This window comes from Synchiropus splendidus, chromosome 2 (genome assembly GCF_027744825.2).
Source record: "Synchiropus splendidus isolate RoL2022-P1 chromosome 2, RoL_Sspl_1.0, whole genome shotgun sequence".
Taxonomy (NCBI): Eukaryota; Metazoa; Chordata; class Actinopteri; order Syngnathiformes; family Callionymidae; genus Synchiropus; species Synchiropus splendidus.
In genome coordinates this window covers 22,201,568-22,223,903 of record NC_071335.1, presented here as the reverse complement: position 1 = coordinate 22,223,903, position 22,336 = coordinate 22,201,568, and the positions used below count along the sequence as shown (strand labels likewise).

The following is a 22,336-nucleotide window of genomic DNA, read 5'->3' as shown; positions in this document are numbered from 1 at the left end:
GAGGTTTGGGTGGCCATTTTTCATTTTTTCATATGCGTTTTCAGAAAAATCTCATATGATTCCAATATTGTCCTAAAGGGGGAACAAGTTGAGACCTTAAGAAGGTCCCACGTGGTCATCTCTCATCAGTATTTTACCTTCTCTTCCTGGTAAAGCACATGTCCATCGTTCATCTCCACTTATTTACAACGGTAGTTGCTCTTGAGCGACGGTGGATTAGGAAAAACACTTCTTCAGGAGACAAAGTGAAGGTGCGAGATGCCCCCCTCCTCGCCTCGAGTCCCTCGCTCCCTCCCCCTCGCGGGTGTTTCTATAGTAATTTCCAGCCAATGATCAGTAGGTGTCCGCATCCCTGCTTCCTCACCTCAGCACCAATCAGCCACACACAGCGACAGGAGACCGAGCGCGCACCAGCACAATACAACCCACGGATCCACGGAAAACACTTTGCGCCGAGCGCCTTTATCCCGTCACGCGGAGCTTTGGACACTCTTTCCCTGCTGTGGATGAGACAAAAACATGCGCTTTTTGTTTTGAGCGCTCTCTGGACGCTCGTGCGCGGCTCTCCAGGCGTGTTTGTTCCCCGCGGTGATGTGGCGCTGGTAGCGTCTTGGGAGCGCGTCTTCACCCGGATCCAGGTAGATGCCGCTTTTCTCTGGAGCGTCTGTCTCGTGTTTGGTCCCGCTGCATGCGCCCTTGCTTGGTGGTAATCTCCGGTGATATTACCGTGGATTATTCCTCAGATTATAGTGGACCGACGGTCCACAGAGCAGACGGCAGTGACCGTCCCCTTCGGCTGGTGTTTTGCGTCCTTACTTTGCCCCATTCTGTCTCTCCAGCCCTCCACTATTGAGCATGTCTGTCTCTCTAAACTTTGTTTACAGGCGGAAAAATCAATGTCCGTGACTTGATTGCCTTTGGGCTGGGTATGTCGCTCCAGGGGCGCATTGATTAAGTAATAATGACCCCGCAGGAGGCTCATCATGACGCAGAGCAGGTTTTGTTTACTGCTGGGGGCGGCTTGAGTCCTGGCCTCACGCCGCTGCTGGTGGAATGACCACCAAAGATGTCCTCTGAGGAAGGCCAGAGGATAAGTTCCAAATGACATCATCCATAACAGGAGCTCACAATCGCTTGTTGTGCTCACCTGGGATCAAAGAGTTTCCGCTGATCCACTTGTGTCATTTTCACATGTTCACACGGGTGCTTCCACATGCAGCTCATTTTTGCAGTTTTTGTCCTCTGGACATTCTGGTTACCGAGGTTATTTGAGGTGTGTTTCTTTGTGATGGACTGGCGACCTGTTCAGGGTGTCCCCAGCCTCTCACCCCGTGTAGCTGGGATGGAAAGCAGCCCTCACCATTATCATTAAGTGAGTCACTGGGAGATAAATAATATTCTTGATGTTTAGACTGCTCTGAAACAAACACCACAATTTATATTCTTCTCTGAACCTTACACTCCACATTCATCGACAGCTTCTATGGCATTTTTTTTTCTGTTTCATGATGCTTTCATCTATTTATTAGTTGTCTCTGCTGCACATTCTGACTTGCATGTTGCAATGTTGTTTTAGATCTTAAAGTTCTTCCCGTCAATGTTTGGTCGGTGTTTCGTGTTATCCATTCATTGGTTTCATTCAGAAAAGACAAACTCGTTCAGTCCAAAGAAATTCAAGAAAGAGGGACGGGGACACCCTGGAGAGGACTCCAGTCCACCCATCACAGAGCATGACACTTTCTTAGTAACAAAGACGACATGCATAAATGAAGAAGAAGAAGAAGAAAAAAGAAATGATCATGTACAACTGATGGGTGGTTATTAGCGGGTTAGAATAATGAAAATAGGTCAAGAGCCTGATGCTAACAAGGTTTTCCACTGACTTTCAGAGGACCAGAAGCATGGTTGAGTTCTCACAGAGAGAAAAGTTGAGACCATTTATTAGAGACAGACAGACAGACAGACAGACAGACAGACAGACAGACAGATAGATAGATAGACAGATAGATCACCAACTAAACAAAGTGACATTTTGGGTTTGACCTTATAGTTAGATGCCCAAGACTTCTCTGCTTGCCTTGCCTCAGGGTCCTATCGCCCCTTCTCCTGTAGAGCCAAGGAGTGTCAGTGTTTTGCAATGTTTGTTAAATTCAAGGTAATATACTATCTAGATATCAGTCAATCCTCCCGAGCTCATGATGTAATTTGTTCACCACTAAAGGCGTCTACTGTGAAGACAGTTATCTTAAACCCGCTGCATTAAATAGTCTTGTAAAGCTAAGCTACATATATAGATGTGCATAATAGTGTTCATCCGATGTGTTCAAAATAGAGTGTCAATTCAATTTTAGTGCTTCGTATTTGTGCACACTTGCTTCCAGTGATTGAGGCAAGGGCCGCATATGTCACGCATTTTTTGAGTCGCGTCAATCACCTGCCATCCATGGATCAGCGCCACCTAAAGTTGTATTTGGAATTGAAACGATGTTGGCTGGATAAAGAGGGTTGGGGGGGGGCATTATTTGGCATTGTGTCAACACAGTTTTAAAACACAATGGCATCTGACAGAGCTGTTTCACGGCCAGCAGATGGCTTAATCCAGAACCAGAACTAAACACAAGTCGTCTTGTTAGTTTTGGACCAAGCCGTCTTGGCGTGTGTGACGTGTCTTGGCATAAGTTTGACAAGAGACCGTCTTGACAAATGGTTTCTTTGAAAACAGCATGCGGTTGACCCCCGTCAGGAAGTTCCAGAAGTGACGATGAAACCAACAAAGTATTCGATTGATTTTGTTGGAACAACGATGCTGTTCCGATTTTCAACCTGCAGTTTGGTTGCGGGTTGTTTTACAGGCAGGATAATTGATTTGGGCAGACAGGAGGGATGACGTGGTCAGGCTTGGTAGGGATCAGCTCCCACCTGTGTAAGTGCCCCAGATAACAGAAGTGGAGGGTGTCTGGAATGGTGATGCGTTGGAGCCGAGAAAGAGAACAGAGGAGGAATGTTCTGAATACTAGTGTATGACCAACAACAGCTTTTAAAAGTCTGTTAAAAATGTGTGGAAAACATATTTCATATTCAGTTGGCGTCTCTTCGCACGTGGTCTTCTTGCTTCGTCCCCACCTGTCCTGGCTCCACTTGTGGTCCGCATCTGAGCTTCCACTGTTGGCTTAATTTTATGCAGAGTTGTTTTAAGTTATTGGGCTGTCCTGGCAGTGCCGGTGCAGAAGGGACCCGCACTGATACGTTTTCATAGACAGACTCTTTGAAACATCCTGAGGTGATTTGAAATGGATGAGCTCTGGCAATTAAGAGAGAAAGCCCAGAAAAAAAAGGTAATGGAAGAAGAGTGGAGATGTGTCTAATGGGCTTTTATCTGTGGAAACCAAATCCAGGCAGGCTGGTGTAGAGAAAGAGGAAATTGAGCACTGACCCACCCCCCGCCTCCCTGGAAGCACCTACAACAACACAATGTTAGGCCTCATCCATGGTATGGATTTAAATCTTGTCTGACTGGCTGGGTACATCTGGGCGTAGTCATTGGAAGATGGCTTAACAGACCTTATATTTAGTCGTGTATTTCTTGGTAATATTTATAAGCACCTTATAGGAAGCGGCTTGGATCCAGCTTGATCTGTGGACTAAACCTCCATTATGTGTCCCAGTGCCAATACGTACGACAACACATTCAGTGGCCTGTGGACACAGCTCTTCTGAACCTTTACTGTTTTTAAGCCGCAAAATGTTACATTTAATCTCAGAAATTATAGACAGGAATAATTTGATTTGTCAATTGTGTTGTTTCCGTTACGATGCGTTGTTATGGTTGTGGGTGAGTATCAATGGAGGTGGGACTTGAGGCAAAAGACAAAGTCTTATTCAGACATTATTGTATACTATGACATCCATGAAAAATATCAAAGTAAAAACATTTCTTGAAGTTTGATTCTGCCTTGTCTACTACCTTCATTCTCACCTTTTCCAAAGTACAGTTCTTGGAATGTATTTTTCACCTGTGAAAATGCGAAATTTGACTTTACAGCACCCTGGATTCGGACTTTCCTATTGTTGTCGCCAAACGAAAATCAGTTATTTTTGAGTGGCACTGTCGGTAAAATATGAGGAAACACTCACAAAAAAAAAAAAAACGTGTGCTGACAAGAGCCATATCTAACTGTGTGTGTGTTTGTCTTGTTCTTCTAGCACTGGAGGAGATAACCCAGGATGGTGCCACACTGTTCCTAACCATCTCCAATTCTTCAAAGACCACACAAACCTCGTTTTAATCTTCTCAACACTGACACGCATCTCTCAGCCATGTCTAATATAAACAGTGCGCTCTGCATTGAAAATGGACAGAACGCAGATGTGTCTCTCTTACAAAAGGATAATCTTCAGGACGGTGGATTAAGCCAGCTGTTGGATTATAACGCGGAAATGGAAAGGTACAGGTCTTTTGCTAACTTTTATAAAGCCAACGGGGCATTTCCGCAGACTGCCAAGATTGCCCGCATCACGACGCCCATTTTTCCCAGCGCGAGGATTGGCATGGCCCCTTGGAACTGCGATAACGCCATGCTCTGGGGGAGGAAATCAGCGGCAATAAACCCTAATAGGACCAGCATGCATAGAAATGACTCCCAGAGGCCGGGGAAGCCTGGCGTGCCGCCAGAGACGCTGCAAATGGCAAATAATAATTTCCTCTCTACCTTATCCCCCGAACACTGCAGACCTTTAGCAGGAGAATGCATGAACAAGCTGAAATGCGGCGCTGCTGAAGCAGAGATAATGAATCTCCCAGAACGCGTTGGAACTTTTTCCGCTATTCCGGCTTTAGGGGGCATCTCATTACCTCCCGGGGTCATCGTCATGACAGCCCTTCACTCCCCCGCAGCCTCAGCAGCCGTTACAGACAGTGCGTTTCAAATTGCCAATCTGGCAGACTGCCCACAGAATAATTCCTCCGCATCCAGTGGAAACCCGGCAAAGAAGAAAAGGAAAAGGTGTGGGGTCTGTGCGCCCTGCAGGCGGTTAATCAACTGTGGTGTTTGCAGCAGTTGTCGGAACCGCAAAACGGGCCACCAGATCTGCAAATTCAGGAAATGCGAGGAGCTGAAGAAGAAGCCTGGCTCCTCACTGGAGGTGAGAACAGGGGTTCCACGTCCCCTCCCTTTGTTGTTATCCCCCTCGCACTCCAAAGCATTAACCTTTTCATCCAGTCACGTTCTAAGCCCTGGAAAATTGTTTCCATGCCCACCCATGCCTGAACACCCCGCCGGCTCCTCAAATCTGCCTACCCGCCTGCTCTAATTGGCAGTAATTAGGGGTGTTTGTGCAGAGCGCAAGCTGAGCTTGGCTCAGACACCCCTAATTGCTGCCAGTCAGGCTGCGGCTGGAACGCATCCGAACAACCCTGAGCTTGGCTGAGCTCCAAGCCGAGCTGGGAAATGGTTTTCAGCAGAGAGCCGTCCCTCTCTGCACCCGGTCATTTTAACCAATTATGGAAACCGTCTGCGGATGGGAAGAATCAATATCCCACAAAACCTCCGACCACCAAGAGATGGTGGAGGTGATGGCAGGCCACGGACGGGGGTCCCGTCCAAACATATTGCGAGATTTGGGGGTCAGTGGTGAGATCTGTTCACCAGGGGCCTTTGCTGTGAAGTCACGTTTCCATGAAGGTCGTCGTCGTGAGGGATGACGGAAGTCAGTCAATCCGAATATCGTGATCATGTCAGTGATGTTTGTGAGGTTGAGCTGTCTGAAGAGATTAGGCTAGTTTAGATCATCTTTACGTATCCCATAGTTTAGAAATTTACATGTGGCAGCCGCACGAAACCACACATCCTCACTCCCATGGCGTAATATGTTGACGCCGAAGGCATCCTTCAGCGTTGCATGTTGACGCATTAGAATCAGAATCAGAAGCATTAGGCTTTCACTTGAAGCACATGTTCTGCCTTCCACGGCATATTCTGACACTGTCACGAAAAAGAAACGTTTCATACACTATTGAAATGCTTATGGGTCAATGGGAGTCAGTCTTTTTGGATGTTTCATCCCATTCTGACCCCCATTGACGGATAAGCATTTCAATAGACTACGAAACCTTTGTCTTTCTTTTTCGTAACAGTGTCAGAATACGCCGTGGAAGGCAGAACATGTGCTTCAAGTGAAAGCCTAATGTGACAACATGCAACGCTGAAGGCTGCCTTCAGCGTCAGTATGGGACGCAAAAGTCCACTTGCCAACGTCAACATATTACGCCATGGGAGTGAGGATGTGTGGTTTCGCGCTCCTGCCAGACTTCCAGACTAAAGGGAGCAGAATAGAAAATCATATATACTTCATATATATATATATATATATATATATATATATATATATATATATATATATATATATAGACACCATGGCTGCTATTTGGGATGATGAAGCGAATGACAAGCGCTGTGGTTCATGGATGTGATGGACATGTAGGGCATGAAGAGGACAGGTGTGACCAGGGAGGATGATCGAGCAGTTTAGGTAGAGGAGGCTGACTTGCTGTGGCGACTCCTGAAGAGAGATGCCCGAAGAGAAAGAAGATTTACAGGGAGGATGGAAACGGAAATTTGGAATCGGGAAGGTCAGATGACGTGATGGGTCAGTGAATCAGGTTGTCATTTCAAATTAGGCAAAGTCACGTGCGAATGTACCGTTAGAATCTGCTTGGTCGGCAACAACAATTCTGCTTCTGCCAGATTTGACGTGGTTTTTATCGTTTGTATGATTTTATGAGTAATAATAGCATTTGTTGTTAATCGTTCCAAAGTGTCCGCCTCATTGTTTTATGTTTACCTCTGCTGTTTCTTAACCAGAACAGTAATCTGAGTTTAACATCCCATGATCTCATGAGGTTGTACAAGACACTGTGGGGTTTTTGGAACGATAAAACTGACAGGTGAAACAATTCAATGAGCTGGAAAAAACTGCTGCTTTAAGGTGATGACTAAGCAAATAATTTAGTGTATCATTTTTTCTTTATTATTTTTACCTATTCTGTAATGTATGTATCCACTGATTCATGTATTTCTCACAAAAAGTGAAACAAGATGCTATTATTTTACTACTCATTTCTTCTGCCCCTGCTGGCTCTTGGCAGCATTGCAACGCTGAAGAAACATTTTTGTTGTTATGAGAAACATTAAAACCAACCATCACTTCCATTTTTCTAAATACAAGTCATAAGCAAAAAATTAATACTGTTGCAATTTGGTTTTCGTCAATTCAGACGCAATATTTCCTTCAATTTGTCAAGAGCTGCTAGCAGAAGTGAGTGCATCTTAGCAACAGGATTTTTGTATATTCATCAATGAACATGTGCACGGCCATGTTTAAACTCTGAGGTTCCTTCGGAAACACATCCATATTATGGTCCAACAGGTGTCGCGAACAGATGTCCAGGAAACATCCTTAATGCATGGGTTTGTCTCGCTTTGGGTAAAGCATGCATCTGCAAAGACAGTTGGTTTTAGGGAGGGTGTGAACTGTGCGCAGACGTACTCTTAGGAGCACCTTGACTGAATTCAGTAATTTATATTATTGGACTTCTCCACGTGTAATTGTTATTTTTGACTCTGAACCTGTGATTACAAGTGCAGCCGCTCCGGTGGAGATGGGTCTACAGGCGCCGTGAATGTGTGAAGTGCGGAGTTTTAATGACAGAACGTTTTTGGCCTCTTTCCGCTGGCGTGAGTCAGGAATCCACCAAACTGAAGTACTATCTAATGTGCGAGTGAACCTCTTCATCAGACAGTTAGTCACAACCCTGTTGAAACATTTTTAGTTCTTGGAGCAAAGTCCATATTCATACGCACAGATTAGGCGGCCAAGTTACGTCACCGCCACGTAAAAGGTTCGCTGAGACATGCACAACAAACGATATTAGTGAGCGAGGAGGCAGCAGTTTTTGAATGCATCTGCACAAAATCACTGAGGAATCGCCATGGATGAACAAATGTAGAGAGTTCCGAGCGACAGCCACCTGGTTAGATCAGTAACCACGTCATCTATAGGTGTTACGTCTGACTCACTTTACAATGAGATGCAAAAGTAGCATTTTGACCTTCGCCAAGGAGAGTGTTTGTTTCCCTTACTGCCTGAGTGATTGTTAGCATTTGCCTTAAAATATATGAACAGATTTCGATGAAATTTCATGGCGTTGCTGATACATTTTGGTGCTGAAGATTTGTCACTATCTTCCTGACAGAGGGCGGCCGCAGAGTCTTGCCACTACTGAGTAGTGCAAGCGGGTTAAGAGACGCTGCTGCCACCCGCTGTTCCCATGGTAATTCAAATGCGAAAAAAAGATTAAGTCATCTGACTAAAATACAATACAAGGCAATAATATTGGAAATAGGTGTGAATATCGGTACTTGTCTGCTTTCTTTCTTGTCTGTGGTTGTCTTTCGTGATGTACCGTACTTTTGTCCTATGAAGCCGAACGATGTGGCATGTCCCTATGAAGTTTCGATTCTTCTATAACTGAGAAGTGTCGGGGTTAGGAAACGGGATCTAGCATTTATTCCTGTAACCGGGGCGACTCGCCTGGTCTTGGATGGAGTCCAGACATGCCCAGCTGTGAAGAGACCACATGGCATATCCACGACCAGCTGAAGCGCTGATCGCAGTTCCACTCTTGGAACGTCTTCAGATCCATCAGTCATTGATGAAATGTTAATGGCCACCCCAGTGTGGACCAGTGATTAAAAATGAATGGATGAACTATATGAGCCTGAGCTTGAGCATTACATTTTCAGGTGAAGAGGATTCATTTGAAACAGGTCGCAATAGAAACCGCGGGAGGCTGAGACGTGGCTAATGGGGAGAACGCGCTCATCCCAAATGTGTTGTTTTTGACACATCCCATGTGTGGTGGGTGACACCGAAGCCAGCACACATGGACATACATAAACATACTGTGAATCCCCCATCCACCACTCGCCGCTCCACAAACAAACAGGAGAGGCGCGCGTACCTTCGCTCGGAGGAGGCGAGAAGCTACTGGCAGCCACTTAGATTTGCCCGTCAGTGTTTTCCACATGGGAATCACCCTGAACTAATTATATCTTAAGCAGCGCTGAAAAATGCAAATCTGAATTTTACTCACACCCCTGAAATGGGAGAGCCAATTTAATCTAATACCCCCTTTAATTTAGCACGCTAATGCGAGGCCCTGGAGAATTGCCCCGGTGTCACCGCTGTGCCGCTCTGCGCTTGGCTCTCCCCATCCACTTCCCTCCCTCTTCATCTCTGAGCTGCTCTCAGGCTCCAGGATGGATTAGTCTGGCAGCGGAATCTCATCTAACCTAACATTTCCAGAGCAGTTACCTTTGCGTAGCTTGAGCTCCGCTAGCTCAAAGGTCCTTGATTAACTTTCAAATGCAATAATACTCATCCGCGCGTGAGCCGTCTGCGCCGCTGTTTATCTCACCTGTTTGCCTCAACTTAGCGTTGATTCCGGCTGAGAGCTGCAAAAATAGAAGTCGCGGCTTGATTGATCGCTGAGGCTACATCCGCACGGCTGTTTTCAAAGCGCACTTTTTCTTTCCCGGCGCTCGTGACGCGCCCCGGATCATGTATGTTGAATAAACCTCTCTGTTGTCTCAACTCACAACCATAGGCGAGTATTAATACGCAACATTTTAAGGGAAATAAATTTGCGTCGTATTTTCAGAAATATTTATTGCATGGATTATGAATCACCCAATAACATTATCACACTATATGTGACAAACTGACAGTTATTTTACTTTTTATAGTACATTAATATCAAGATTATGTATTTCAATGTAGACCAGGAGTGAAAGCAAAGCTTTATTGCTATAGTCAGTGAATGGACTAGGAATTTCCTTTTGTTGCAGTGAACAAAGAACATCAAGATAATTTTTGCGAAATGACTCCATTCTCTTGCGGTAAGAATTCCATTTAAAAAAATGCTTGACCGCACGTTCCCAGGAACAGCCTCATAAGAAATGAATTCTTTTCGTGGGAGTTAAATATCCTCATTGTTGTCGATCCTGACTGGCTGTGTCAAGTGCAACAATTTCCTTAAATGCCACGACTTACCACGTAATATGTGGGTCAAAGTCACGGCCCCGGGGCCAAATCCAGCCTGCCAAGTCATTTTATGTGGCCTGCAAAGACTTGACAAGGCTGGCTGAAATTGGAAATATTAATTTGAAGCGCACAATTATCACACGACAATATGGCAGTTTTGTCGTCAACAAGTGGAAGATGATAGATGTCAACCGTGAACTAGAAATGTGATGCAAAGCGAAGGGCGGATGGCGAGTAGATGTATGTTTGTGCATTGAGGCAAAAACCCTTTGAGCCAGAGTCTATAGCGAAGGAACACAATTTATGTAGTTTGACACATGGCACAGTAAGGTTTGCTAAATTTAGCCTCCAAAAATCTACATAGACACCGTCATCACATCTTGAGTAGACTTGTGTTTCTCTGCCATTAGCAGGCTGCTCAGTGAACACACACTTTGTTTGGCCCACACCTCAACATTGCTTCAGGTTTTGCCCCTGTGACTGATCTAGCTGGACACCCCCTGCTTTTTTTTACGGCCCTATCTGGTGCAGCTGCATCAACTCGGAGTGAGAAATGTCCTGGAATGTTCAGCAGACCTGTAGGATTCTAGCAGCTTCCTAAAATTCCTCGTCCGTCAGCGGACTATGACATCACTGTCTGGAGGGAGCAGGGAAGTGTTGTGGTTCACACTGCAGCCTCACAGCTGGCTCATGGGGTGAATCCCCCTTCAGTTCAGGGTGAACCGGCATCATTTCTGTGTGGAGTTTCTCAAGTCAGTCAACTGGCTCTCGCTCCATGGAGCAAGGATACATTTAGCACTCCGCAACCTCATAAATTTGATACATTAGATTAGATGAGACGTCCTTTATTAGTCCCACAGTGGGGAAATTTTGTGTCCATTTATGATAACAAAATCATAATAAGTGGAAGGAAGGAAGGAAGGAAAGGAATTGAATATGGAAGGAGACGTACCACCTGTCTTTTTATAGCTATTCAAATGTGCAACCTCAGTTTTTCCAGCAGCACCAGACTGACAAACAACAGATTACAGTCTTCTTATACCTGACTGGTGAAAAGACGATTGGCTGGAACAAACATCTGCACCCACTCTGGCCCTTTGAGGACCGGTGTGAGACCCCTGCACTAAATGCTTTCGCATCAGGAGACTTGTGGGAGAATTCAGTGTTAAGTCTGGTCTTCTCTTTCACGTGTTTTATTTGCATTAAAGCACTCAATGCGACGTTTTCGACCATGTGTATTACTCCCGATGCTCCGCCTCCACAGCCACTTTCATCATAAGTGTGAAGCTCTGTGACAGAAGAGAAATGTCTGGGAGTAATACACGTGGGCGAAACAGCACGTTGAGCCCTGAATGGGAATGAAAAACCTGCTATTTCATTGGTCAGTTTATATCCTGTCTTGATGGCAGACCTCATTGACAAACGTACTGGTTGCGGCTAATATTGTGATGCGCTCAATAGTCTGGAAATTACGGTAGATTTTAAGGAAATTGTTTCAACTCGCTAAATAGTTCAACCATTTTAGGGGAACCGCTGATACAGCGGAAATTGGTGGTTCTAACCCATGAAATGGCGAAAATACGTCCATGGAAATGAAATTGTTTTCAAGCAGTTGCTTGTGTTGAAAATGTCTCATGGTTCCCAATAGACATGGATTACTCACGTGTGTGGCCCAGTGCTAACATGTGGCGTGTGAAAGGCAGTTTGACTCTTAATAAATTGTATATAAACCAGTCCAAATAATGTGAATGACTCAGAGAGCTTGTCTATGCATCTCTGAGTCAACATCTGCTAGACTTTTATCCAGTGGTTGTGAAGAGTGGCGCATGTCACCAACCCCTACTGCACATTAACCAGCCGTCCTCGCGGCATTTTAAAATGAATTTCAGGGTCATAATGGCCGTAAAAGACCCATGATTTCTGAACTATTTAATTAGACTGAATTCTGATTCTGGTTCCAGAAGGCGCCAGAGCACTGGCTCGGAAAGCGGAGGGAAAGATAGCCAAAATAAAAAGTAGGATCTCTGGCCAGACATCCAGTTATTTGGAGAGAGACGCCTCCGGCCCGCGTCACGCGACTGGGCCTGGCCTCCTCTTTGTGCCGCCTTGATATGACTCCACCAAATAGACCAGATGAAAAGGCGCCACGTCCGCCTGCAAACCTCAGCCATTGTGATAAAAGACCCGAAGCGCCGGCGAGCAGGACCTTGAGGAAAATATCTTGGTTTCAGTCCCTTAATGAGAGCGCGGAAGCCAAATAAGCGGCGGCAGCCAGGTCTAATTTGTTTTAGGTGTGCTCGGAATAGATAAGGGCAAATCTCTGGCCCCCGCCCCTCCCCCTCCACCTTTGCATCCCCGGAGATAACGTTGAGTGCTCCCAGCCAATCTCCGCCGGCACAGGAGAGGGGGCACGTAAATAAAAATGAGGGGGGGGTGGAGGAAAAAAAAAAAGCCTGAGGGACAGACGCTCTTCAGATCTGCAGATTTCTAACTTAGTGGATTAATTTGAGGCGTAAAACAGCAGATTTAATGGAAACCCGCCCTCCACCTAAAGGGCAACCTTAAGCCCCCTGTCAAGACAATAGGGTTTGCACCATTTGAACCAGGATGCAGATGACTTCATTATACAGACTGCGCCGGCGACTACCTTGAGCTCTCGAAGAGCCGCCTTCTTCTGTCACAGCCCTTTTCCTCTGAGATTGCCTGCGCCGCCTGGAATTTCTGTCAGCTTGCATTTGAATGGCTGTCTCCGTCTGAAGGCCTTTTCTCCGCCCGGACAGGCTCGACGGCAGCGCGGCTGCTAAAGAATTCATTGTTTTGGCCACAGCCACCAATTAAGGGTGTAGTGTAATCGTCGGTGTCCCAATGATGCCCTTACATTACGTGGTCCGTCGCCTCCTCTGCCCCTCGTTTGATTTAACATCCCTGCTTCAGTGGTGAGCCGGAGAACATTGTTTTTTTATTATACTGTAGTGCGAGGCGAGGCTGAGAAAGAGAGAGAGAGAGGAGATATGGATGTGCTGAGACGGCGGCGCAGCAGAGGGCAAACAGCGTGAAAGAGCAGGTGCGAGAGGACGTTAATGTGTGGCACTTTAAATTTTAAACAGATGAGAATAAATAATTGATGCCGACGCTGGCTAAGGAGTTAAAAGGTATCTCGTCATTACCAGGAGCTGGTGTGAGAAAGGTGGAGAGGAAAAGGCTTCTGTGAGCGGATCAGAGAGGCGTCTGAAAGATTTTAGGCGTCTTGAGCCGTGCGGTGAGGCGTGATAGAATCTATCTTGGGAGGATGGTTTGGTGTCGAAGCTAAACACTGTCAACGGTGTCGTCCATCCTCACCATAACAGTTGTCACTGGGGCACCGACTCCGAATCCTCTGTCGATGGAAAACTATTAAGAATCCAAATGCCCTTGTTTGACTCATACTGAACTAGAACTCAATTTCTAGTTTGCACAAGGTAAATATTGGACATAAATAGGAATTTGGGTGAATAATCAATCGTGAGTCAATACAATAACAATAATAATAATACATACTGAAACTGAACATGAAGATTTTTAAAGCATATACTCACTTTATACTGTCAACTTCTGACTCAGATCAATCTTGTGTGTGATGTGGTTCGTTTCGCAGGTGTTTTTGAAAAGCATGTTTTGAAGTTTGGTTCCATTCCAGACCGTCACAAAATAGCTCAGGTGGAACTGTGGCCCCACACTTGTTTTCCCCCCTAGATCTGTCCCTCTTTGTGTCTGAATCGTGTCTAAAATATTCCGAAACTCTCCTTGGCTGGCTGTCTTTGTCATAAAAAAAATTATCTTCTCTGAAAGAGATGTGAGAGATGAGACCGTGTCTCGTCTCCCCTTTTATTAAGCCAAACCTTTCATCTTGTAAAATGTTTCTTAAACGTACAATACAAAGGCAGAGGGGGAAAAAATCTTCTGGTCTCAGTGAGATACCTGGACCCATGTGTTGTGGGCTCAGCCACCTTCTTGCTCCTTCACCCCGAGGGTCGAACACTATTGATATGTGTTTGAGAAAAATTCAGCTGCAATGTTCGTCTTTTCCTAAATGATGATGTAAAAAGTGACCTGACAGGGCATGAATGACCAAATTTTAATTGAAAATGTTGTATTGTATGATGTATTTTATCATTTAAATCCCTCATTTTGCGGTTGACGTACTGATGGGTGTCTTTGTTTGGGCTAAAGGGCAGCGAGCTGCCATTCGTCCCCAGCTCTGACGTGAAAGCGAATTCCTGACTGACACCGACGGATGGTAGGAATCGGTCAGCGAGGTTTCCAGCGTCTCTCGTTTCTGCAAGTCAAATCCTTGCGTGCGGCCACCTCCTCTATTGTGGCTTTGCGCTGAGATTATGAATATTTCATGGCGAGCATCTGACACCGAGCCCAGAAGATATTTCAAGGTTTTTTTTTTTCCTTTTTTTTCGTTCACGTGAAAAAGAGCCCCGAGGTCAGAGAGTGTCACAGAGGCGTGAAGTCTGCCGCTCCAAGGCAGCAGATCAGATTTATGACATACCTGTCTATGACATCATGTAGATATTGCCCTCCTGTATCGGATTGTCTCTTTGTCCTCCACCTCTGATGAAGTATTGAGCCGTTGTCGCTCCTCAAAGATCCTCTGTTGGATGATGAGTTGTTTTTTTTTTTTTTTTTTTTACTCTGCTGAGATCACAAAACTGTAGGGTCACTTTTTCCTCTCTCTGTCTTTTTTTTTTAATCTTATTTTTTTATTTATTTTTTACATTCACCGTCTTGTAGACGAACACCACATTGGCTTCTTTATGTTTTTATTCCATGACTGTTGCCAATTATATATTACATTTTTCCTTATTCGAAACCTTGTTTTTTCCTTCACTGTCTTGTTAATATTCTTGTTCATTGCATCAGTTTATCTGTGTTTTTCTTTTTTAATCAGTCATTTTCATGGTTAAGTTTTGCATTAATGTAATGTATGAAGTATCAAGTATTTCTTGATCTTAAATGTAAAATGTAGTTCATATATATATATATATATATATATATATATATATATATAGCTTTCTTCTGCCACTTATCCGGGGTCAGGTCGCGGAGGCAGCATTCGCAGCAAGGAAGCCCAAACTTCCCAATCCACACAAACCTCCTCCAGCTCCTCCCGGGGGATCCCGAGGTCTTCCCAGGCCAGACCGGAGACATAATCTCTCCAGCGAGTCCTGGGTCTTCCCCGGGGTCTCCTCCCGGTAGGACATGCCCGGAACACCTCCCCAGATATATATATATATATATATATATATATATATATATATATATATATATATATATATATATATATATATATCCTAAAAGCAAATGCAGCTGTGGTCTCCATATTATTAGCAAAACATGATGTGTATGAGAATTCATGTTTACAGCAATTCAAAGTCGAGAATGACCCAAGTTCCACTTCCTGTTGCTAAAACTCCATTTTGGCTGTTTGTGTTTCCTAATTCCATTCTAAATATGGTGTTGATTTACGGCAAATATGCAGATCTTTTCATATAGACCCTCTGAGTTGAAAGTCTCCCACACAGATGCTGAGAAATCTGTTCAAAACAAGGAGGCCTGCTCCTTCTTTGCATTTCAATTTAACATTTCAGAGAGGTGGCAGCTTGTTGCTGCTGCTTCAGCCCTGGATGGTTACACCCACATGGCCCCTCGCCACACTGGCTGACGTCTTCCGCGACTAAAAGGGATGCAACTTAGTCGGGGGCGGGGGGAAATTGGGGATTTCCATAACAGATCCCTGAGGTATCGACCCGCTCATCGCTGTTGCCTGCTCCTCCCCGCGCTCACCATGTTCAGCTTCTGCGTCTCACAGCTCAAAATATCTCCTCATCATCGCCTGCAACGCCGTTCCCTCCGCCCTCTAACAGCCTTGAATTACTGAATTAAAATAGACGCAGACAGTTCTCAGGTTAAAGGCGAGTTTTCTGACCAAAGGATGCGCTCGGCGGCGCCTCCGTCTGTGTGGGCAGGGATCTCGCGGGCATGATAAATGGAAGCGGCAGCATGTCTGAATGTCGTTCCAAGAGTCTCCTCCCTCTCGAGCTTATCTCACACAGTCTGGCAGCGATTGCTCGCTGAGCCTTGTCTTCAGTGAGGACTGACCGAAGAGAGCCAAACATCTGGGTCATATCCAGCGCTTTCATTGGGGTGGAGCCAGTTCGTGAAGCCTGATGACCTTAGACCTGAGCTTTGATCCAGCCAGGGATCTTTGCTAGTTACAAGTGGCTCTGACAGGCTGGTGCTATACACCTGCTGAGCAGGGGACTCACTTCATGTCTTGTTTGAATCTAGTTCTACTTCTAATTAAAACACCTTGGTGTTTCATGTATAATTTTATTGTTTAGTCAACTACATTCTTTTGTCATTAAAATAGAAAAAACTATCAACTATGTCTATCAGCAAACTGCAGAATTTCAAGTGTTATGAGTGGCAGGTTGAACAGTGACATCACACCTGAGTTAGTGGAGTCGGAAAATAAGACGGTGACGTCCGCAAAAGCTAGTCTCACATATGCGTTGTCTGGGAATAAGCAACTACAAGTAACATCAAACTTACGACCGGGATCGGTTCCGACCAATCGGTCGTAAGTCGGATTGGACGTAAGTCGAATGCCATTCAAAATGGCCGACGCGAGGGTTACAGGTACTATTGTTGTGGTAGATCGCTGTGTGAGAGTGAGATGCTGGGATACTGTGCTGCCGTAACTGTCGTACACGTGGACGTAAGTTGAGGAGGTTGCAAGTCGGATGTCACTTGTACTTGATAAATGTGTGCTCGGTTTACAAACAGAAACCCAGCAGGATGGAGGAAGAGGAAACACAAATCTGTGGAATATATTTGTTTCTTTTATTGACTGAAAACTTCTCCTTCCTGTTTACGTTTGGGGAAGCCATCTTGTACTGCATACTCGGGATGGTGAGGATTCTCCCACTTTCCCACTTGGAAATCCTCATCGGATGACATCATTAATAAATGAATTACTTGCTTATGTACTGTAATGAATCAGTAATAACGGTGTTGTTTACAGCGACCGTTCCATGGTAAAATATAGTCTGAGTATGAGTAAGTAGATTATTTATGGTCATTTTTCTTCCCTGGTCTACCCTGCCGTATTTCTGTCCCCATGAACATTTAACGTCGCCCTTCTTATCCAGAGCTTCTTTTCTTTCGATAAATAGTGGCGCTGTTGCGTTGCGAGGTCTGCCGGAGTGCAGCTCGCGGAGGGCGGGTGAAATATACTTTGCAGAAAATACTGCGCGATAATTACAGTCCCTATTAGCATACGGAGGCTGGAAGTCACACTGCGGCAGCCTCCAGCAGCACTTTGCCATATGGTCCATCTGCACTTCTTGGGCGATATTTGGCAAGTCTCCTGCAGAAGGTCAAATATCAAGTCAGAGGACTGTGCCAGAATTACATCTATGCTAATTGCTCTCCCTGGCGCTGGCTCCGCCGCTCTCTCCTCCTGCCTCCTCATCCATCTCAAGCTCATCTGCTCTCCTCCCTCTCCTGCTTTCCCACTGAACGGAGTAATCTGCTTTAGGATGTTTCTGAGATGGAGATGGATTTGGTTTCCCTCCGCTGCCCCTCAGCCTAATCTTTCCTCTGTGACCAGCCCGCCCCTCACTGGCTCGGCTCTTAAGCATCCATCCTCCCGCGCTCCCGGCGTCTTATGTGCCCAGTCAGCGAAAAACTCCCAAATTCCTCATTACTCACAAACATCCGCATCACACTTAGTATGATTTGTTTAAGTGGATATTTTCTAAGGTTGGAGCTAACAAATCTAACCGCGGTGGCTGAAGGTTGGTGTTGTATTGTTGGGTGTGAACTTGTGTGTCTCCCCTGTTTCAAGTGACAAATACGGAGCGCTGATGAATAAACCATGGGACTCGCTGCTGCTCTCCAAATATTAACATTTGCTTAAAAAATATTGGTTTTGCTTGCCTCCTCTTGTCCGTATCGGAAAACTAAAAGCAAAAAGGAATGGGAATTTGTTTGTGGCAAATACAACTGATGCCATGTGCTGTTGTAGTGTGGTGGAATTTCCTCAGTCGATGATGGAAGTAGCAGAATTTATTAGTGTTTTCCTAGACAAGTCTCGGGTGCCTGGGTGACTTGTCGACTGGAGAAATGTTCTGGGAGATTAACCTGGGAGTCTCCGCGGCATTTTGAAAAGATCACACCCTCCTGTCTCTGACTCTGACCCGACTCATTTTGATCTATTGTTCATTAACTTACAGTAGGAAGGTTGAACAAAACCCATAACCCTGTTAGAAAAGCCGACTAGGCCTTTTTGCCCTATACTGGGACCCTTACTCTGCATATGAAACATCAACGATCGCAATGAACTCACTCGCTCGCGCCAAAACATTTCAAAGATTTGTGAATCCACATCATAGTCCTCTGTTCCTTGTCTTATATATATCTAATTTTACCATCATGAAACCTTCCTGGGGGAGGTACAAATAGTACTATAGTCTATATAGTTGTGATATTCTGATGAGGCTTCATGAAACAGTGGTCCGATTTTTCAGAGGCCACTTGATGGTGCTCATGGTTTAGATGTGACGTGAGGTTCCATTGTTGTTTTTGTTCAAGTCCGAAGATTTTGCACCCGACAGCGCCATCTGGTGGACACTGTTTCATGAAGCCTCACCAACCCGTCACTACTGTATTGTAGACAGCCTTTGATTTCTTACCTGCCAGACTTTCTTTTGTTTAAAGTGCAGACACCAAGTGGCATTGTTAAGTTGTGAGGCTTCAAATTGCATAGATTTTTATTTTGTCAAACCATTTGAAATATTGAAACTTGTAATTGAATGAGACTGCTGTCAGTTTCCAATGTGTCTTTTTAGAGGACAAACATATTTGTTGAATTCCACATTGAACTGAAGCAGTGCGATCGGATTTATTCAATCGTGGGTCCAATATTGGTGAAATATTTGTCACGAAAGTATGAATTGTAACCCCCCAAAACAAAGAACCGCCCACGGCACAATGACATACGGAGAGCGTGCTCCCTGATTGGTTGCAAAGTAGAGTTAAATCAAGCGCTCCCTAAACAAATCATGTCCCCGCCCGACCAGGATTGCACACTAATGAATGCTCGCCGTGCTCAGAGCGAATTTAAATCAAGCGCTCCCTCGGCACATGTCGTGCCTTCGTCTACAATTCACATCTGGTTCTGCTCTGCAAAAGGCAGTTCTGTCACCAAAGAAGGGAAATAATCTGTGGATGGAGAGACTTTTCGGGAATGAAGATGTGAGGTGCACTGTAATGTCTCCAGCTATTGAAATGAGCATTATCACCGCGAAACACAGGCAAGAATTGTGACGTCTGTGGCATCCAGCAATCGCAAAAAGTCACAAATCTTTCAGTCTTTCTGTGTGGATACAAACAGAATGGAAGCGGTGAGGACACCCTGTTCTTGCCCCGCTCACTGTGACTCCATTGACTCTCATTGATGTGCGTCAGCCACCATTTCTACCGCAACACACTACCTGCCTTATTCCACGAGTTACAAATTGGAACCCCTCGACTAGAGTCATGTCAATTTGCTGAGACTCGAGAACTGGCTCCATGTGTCTGCACAGCAATTATTTTTCTTATTCCAGAAAGTACTTGCTGCACCTCAACACGCATACATTAAACAATCACAGCTGCTCACTGACACCATTTTGTTTTGGGTTTTTTTTCACCCAATATTATTGTCCTGCATGTTTGCCGTACCTTTGTTTGAAGATAAGGTTAACAGCTATGAGCTTAATGTGACAGGAGGAGGCACTAGCGTTCAGTGACTCGCACATTAGTCGCAAGTAAGTCACATATTCTCACTCCCAAGGCATCACACAAACACACATTATCTTCAAGCAACTTTCACATTAGGTGTTTAATTGAAGCGCATCCTAATAGCGCGGGGGGAGCTACATAAGGTGCCATATATACCAGAGTTCCTCACCGTCTCTGTGGATCCCAACCTCCCAGTATGGAACATAACGTGAGAGGGGAACATTTTAATGCCATTGAAACATCTATGCGTCAACATGAAACACGATACGCTGACTTTGGCGCCAGCGTAGGACACGAAAGGTCACTATTTAATGCCTTGAAAGTGAGAATGGGTTGGCATTCCAGTCTTGAAGTGGGAAGTCGGAACTGGGAAATACGTCACAGATCGTTCGAGCTACTTAAGGAATTTAAGGAAACTTTAGTTTGCCGATGTTTGTTTCTAGCATATTCCGTTGATTTAAAACTTCTACTTCCTGTTTATGTCTTGGGGTAGCCATCTTGGATGACATACTCTCGGTGGTGAGACTCTCTGACTTGGAAATCCTACATCCGGTGACACAACTTGGCGGGTGGGGCGGAGGTTTCCGAGTTCACTCAGCTCCTTCTGAACCACAGAGAGTGACAAATCTTCAAATGACTGGTGGATTCTAATGATAATTCAAAATTTTATAATCTGTTCTTAGTAACCATCGCTTGAAATTTTCTCTGGAATCTGTGCATCCGTTTTTGAGCGAAATGACAGGCAGGCTAACTCGCGCACATTTGTTCCGTCCCGGCTGGACTAGACTTGCTGTACTCTGGTTGAATCCAGGGTGTGGTAGCGTGTGTTTGCATGCAGTACTCGCGGCCAAGGCTGCGAAGCGGGGCTGGCTGTCTGCGACTGCGGCCTTGCAGCCTTAGCTTTAATAAATGGCGCTGGGTAGCTTCAATATCGGATACAAGCAAAGAGAGGAGATTTCAACCACCACCAAGCGTTGGGGATGCATGTGATAAATTGCCTTCCAGGCTTGAGCTCGGCACCGCTCCAATTTTCCTTCAGGACGGAGTGACAGGCAATATATAACGCATCAGTTAAGGCCGAGTGAGTTGCTGAGAGTTCCACCTTCTTCTCCTCATACTTGCGACACGGTGAGTTTTTGACAGGCTCTCGAGGTTTTCTCAGACGCCAGTTCAAGTTTCCCTGACTCGTTACGACTTGTCATCACCAGCTGTTATGAAGTCAGTTGCGGTTGACCAGTCGAGGGATCCAGTCTCACAGTGCCGCCATATTTACCATCTTAATGAAAATCAAACACGCTACAGTTGCGAGATCGTACAGCGCTAAGGTTGGTGTGATGCTGAACCTGAGTTTTGGATATAATTCAGGTGTCTGGGCTTTTTTTAACGGCAAAAATGTGTGAAATTTTGAAGTCTTTTGTGTACATAACACCAACCCAATTTCCCAGCATGTGTCCATACACACCAGAGGTTGGCGGTTAAATTTCCTAAAGGGCCACATTATCAACTGTGACTGCTGTGAGAGACCATTATGCCGTAAGAAATGACTACGAATGACTATGAAACGAGACGGAAACAATCTTAAGTAATGAGGACGAAATGAACCGGGTTCAATGGAAGTAAGGATATTTAGAAGTGTAAATATGGTATGAAAAAAATCATCAAAAATGTAGTCATGAATGTGTTGTGTTTACTATTGAACCAGTACTGGGCCTCAATTTGCCCAGGTCTGATATACACTGTACACACACCGTCTTGAAGAACATGTCTTACAGAAGAGGGGAAATAGAGAGCTCAAAGTGCAGTCAGTATTTAGCTTTATTTCCACAGTGTGTGTCTTTATCACATTGTAAGTTTAAAGATTTCAGCTCTTAAGTCATGGTGCATCGCCACTCGTGAATTATTTTGGAAGAAATGACAAGTGATATACTACTGTCAGGATGTCCTTCCCATGTACGGAATAAATGTATTCGTCAATATTACAGAAACAAATGCTACTGTGTTCTGCATTCAGTTTCAGATCAGTCCCAGTTTCGTCCCTGTCTTGGTTCTGACTTGCTCATGTTTTGGTCTTGACTCCATCTCGGGTTCGGGGCCTCAACCTCAATGCTGAAGCACAGCTTGTCCAGTTAGTTGTGTTTGACAACATTTAGCAGTGAGGTTTGTTGACACTTACACTATTTAGGGATGGGAACTTTTCGCATTTGAACCAATACAGTGTGTCAGGTTTCAATGGTCCTAATCCTTGGTCGGTTTTTGTGTGTTTACGAGGTATTAAACAGCATTTTTTTTATCGTCAATATATTTCTCTACACATAATCCTTAACAAACATAGCTAGTCATCCTCCCACTGTTGGTACTGTGACATCGTAGTTGGTACCATGTGACTTACAGGAATCAGTTC

General features: G+C 44.9%; 1 protein-coding gene across 1 annotated transcript in view; it reads left to right on the top strand.

Moving 5' to 3' along the window:
- Positions 1-270: 270 nt before the first annotated feature.
- The window catches only part of cxxc4 (CXXC finger 4), a 30,797-nt gene continuing 8,731 nt past the window's right edge, over positions 271-22,336 (top strand). The window contains exons 1-2 of the mRNA XM_053855051.1: positions 271-638; positions 4,204-5,142. Coding sequence (XP_053711026.1) covers positions 4,318-5,142 — 825 coding nt within the window. The 5' untranslated portion in view covers positions 271-638; positions 4,204-4,317. The remainder of the gene's footprint in view (positions 639-4,203; positions 5,143-22,336) is intronic.